This window comes from Arachis ipaensis, chromosome B01 (genome assembly GCF_000816755.2).
Source record: "Arachis ipaensis cultivar K30076 chromosome B01, Araip1.1, whole genome shotgun sequence".
Lineage (NCBI taxonomy): Eukaryota > Viridiplantae > Streptophyta > Magnoliopsida > Fabales > Fabaceae > Arachis > Arachis ipaensis.
This window is the reverse complement of record NC_029785.2, coordinates 130,507,592-130,511,007: the sequence shown is the minus strand read 5'-3', so window position 1 is coordinate 130,511,007 and position 3,416 is coordinate 130,507,592. Positions and strand designations below refer to the sequence as shown.

Sequence of the window (3,416 nt, the reverse complement as noted above, 5' to 3'; positions counted from 1 at the left end):
TTGAGATCCGGAAAGTCTAAACCTTGTCTGTGGTATTCCGAGTAGGATCTGGGAAGGGATGGCTGTGACGAGCTTCAAACTCGCGAGTGCTAGGCGTAGTGACAGACGCAAAATGATAGTAAATCCTATTCCAGTATGATCAAGAACCGCCAGATGATTAGCCATGCAGTGACAGCGCATTGGACCATTTTCACAGAGAGGATGGGATGTAGCCATTGACAACGGTGATGCCCTACATAAAGCTTGCCATGGAAAGGAGTAGGAATGGTTGGATGAAGACAGCAGGAAAGCAGAGGTTCAGAGGAACGAAAGCATCTCTGCACGCTTATCTGAAACTCTCACCAATGAATTACACAAGTATCTCTATCCTAGTTTATATTTTATTTATCTTTTAATTATTAAAACTCTATATCCATTTGAATCCGCCTGACTGAGATTTACAAGGTGACCATAGCTTGCTTCAAGTCGACAATCTCTGTGGGATCGACCCTTACTCACGTAAGGTTTATTACTTGGACGACCCAGTGCACTTGCTGGTTAGTTGTGCGAAGTTGTGACAAAGAATTAAGATTATGAACGTGCGTATAAAGTTTTTAGCGCCGTTACCAAGGAATGGAACCGTCACGATTTCTGCGCACCACAGGCCTAAATTAGATAGCATATGTAATAATGCGTGTGAGGTATTCAACTCAAAAATTAAAGAGGCGAGGGCCAAGCCAATCATTACTTTACTTGAAGGTGTGAGAATATTTGTCATGAGAACAATAATGAAGAACAAGGTTAAATTAGCTAATTATGTGGATAAGTTGCCGCCGGTAATTCACAGTCGTTTGGAGAAAGTAAGAAAAGAGTCAAAACATTGGCACCCAATATGGACAAGTGATACTAGTTATGAGAAATTTGAGGTACATGGTTACCTAGCCAACCATGTTGTTGATCTAGGAAAGCACCTTTGCACGTGTCAATTTCGGATGCTGACAGGTTGATTTTATTATGTGGAAAGTAACATTTATTCATACGTTACTACCATCCACTAAGTACTAACTTGATTCATTGCTGTTTTGGATGTAGGAATACCCTGTGTGCATGCCTGTGCTGCACTAGCTAGAGTGAACAAAAATCCAGAGGATTTTTGCCACAAACTAGTTACAATGGAATCCTATAGAGAGACATATCGGCATCATATCAATCCTATTCCTGGGCAGACCTTCTGGGAGGTTTCAGAATCTCTTAAGCCCTAACCTCCAAAGATTAAAAGGGGGCCAGGTAAGTTCCAACAAAAAAGGTGGATGAACACAGATGAAGCTAAAGGTGGCCACAAGAAATCCAAACCCACTTCCACCAAGGACAACACAAACCTAAAGAGACATCTTGCACCATTCACATGCAGCTACTGTGGAGAGAAGGGCCACACAAAGAGGGGTTGTAAAGAGAAAAAATTAGCAGATGTTGTTGCTGCTGCTGCTGCTACAAAAGCAAAAGCTGCTACTAAAAATACAGGTGGAGCTGAAGCTAATGTTGTTGAACATGGCCCAAATGCTGCTGAACATGACCCCAATGCTGAACCTGATCCGAATGCTGCTGATGACACCAATGTTGGTAAAGATGCTCCACCTGACTCAACAAACACTAATGTCCAACCAGTTGAAGTTGAGCTTTCTCAACCAATTTACTCTGAACTAGAGGAGTCACAATAGGTAATCAATTTATTTTTCATCTAATGATAACTTGTAAACTATTTAGTGTTATGTAATTATAAGCGCATCTTCTGATATGCTATAATTCTTGTAGGCTGCTGAAGTATGTACCATCACTAAGTCAAGACCGGATAAGCTGCCACCAAAGAGAAAATCATCTAACTCGCCAACTTTTGCCCATGCGCCCGTTAATCCCATGCAAGGTGCTAGCTCTAGAACAACTGCAAGACTTGGCAGTATCCTCAAGTTTATTCCCACACCGAGATTCAAGGCACCTAGAAAGAAGATTTGAAGACTTTTGTATAACATGCTTGTTGTGTTGGGAGTTATTTTGTATAAGACAATTTGCAAGTAATTTTGTATAACATGCTTGTTCGGTTAGGTTCACTTTGTGTTTATGACTACTTTGTTACCAGACATTTGGTTATGTTTATTTTGTTAGCAGCACCTTGCTTATGGCTTTGTAAGACAGTCAAAACTTATGACTCATGACTTTGTTGATTTAAAATGATTAATATATTTTGCTATTGCTATATATCTAGATTACCTTTAGTAGTACAAAAACAGTTAACATCTCCAAAAGGTTGGCTAACACAGTTAGATGTTGAGCAACTTTTTTCCATTCATGCCAATATTACACATATGATCTCAATCGCATCATTACTCAACATTGAGTTCAAAGTTTGCAAAATACCACTAGTAAGAACAACAACATTACAGAAACAAGTAGAAACAATAATTTAATCATAAACTTTTGACTCCTAACATCAGATTTTAATTTTTTCAGCCTCCAACCTTCTGTCATCTTCTGGTCATCATTGTAGTTAACACTTTCTGATTTTGCAGGCATAGCCTCTTGCCCAACATCTGTCCAAACAAATAAACTACACCATCTTTTACCAATTGTCTGCAATCAACGAATGTTTTAATAACCAAATTAGAAGTTGGGGAACAAATAAAAATTAGGAAAAATCAATAATTACAGGTAACATTATAATTTGGGCACCCAAAAAAGGGCTTATTTGGGTTGGAATTTGTCCTAGACCACCGGAGCACAGGTCGGCAGCCGCAACCACACCATTCTGGTACACGCGTAGCCCTGCTTCGATTTTGGGTCTTCGCCCTGCCTCCATTGCTTGTTGACCGTATCGAGCTCCCACTGGCTTGCCCTTCACCTCTAAATATTGCTTCAGAGCATCAATAGAATCTCCGTTAAAGATCACTATAGTGAACCACAATTATGGGACGAAGGAGAAGGGAAGAAGAGATACTCCATATAATAATCACTCTTAGCTTTTAGGGTTTTAATGGGACCAGGACCACATTGGGTAGAAAATTAAGATTTGCCACGTCAGCTAGCCGTTGCTGGCTCCAGCATGGCATGGGAGGTGCCAGATCATTACTCCGTTTGCTGACTGTGCGTTGGAAAGGGTCGAAGGGCAACTATAGGTCTCAGAGCTGAATGTGAGGGATACTTTTAGGGAATTTTGAAAGTCAAGGACGATTATGGGTAACTCGCCCAATCTCAAGGACCACTTTGAGGTTTTAGTCTCCAAACTTGGGTTAAAACTGCTAAAAGTTCCAAAATAAAGATAAAATTACTAATATGTCCATTATTGAAATTAAGCAAAATTTATAATATTTAATAGAAAATAAAAAAGAATAAATTTAAAAAATATTATTGTTTACAATGAATAATAAATTAAAATTCTAAAATAC

General features: G+C 39.2%; 1 protein-coding gene across 1 annotated transcript; it reads left to right on the top strand.

Annotated features, from left to right (window-relative positions):
- LOC107614417 lies at positions 768-1,241 on the top strand. The gene is made up of 2 exons (XM_016316636.1): positions 768-981; positions 1,072-1,241. Exons 1-2 carry the CDS (start codon positions 768-770, stop codon positions 1,239-1,241), a joined length of 384 nt encoding a protein of 127 aa, XP_016172122.1.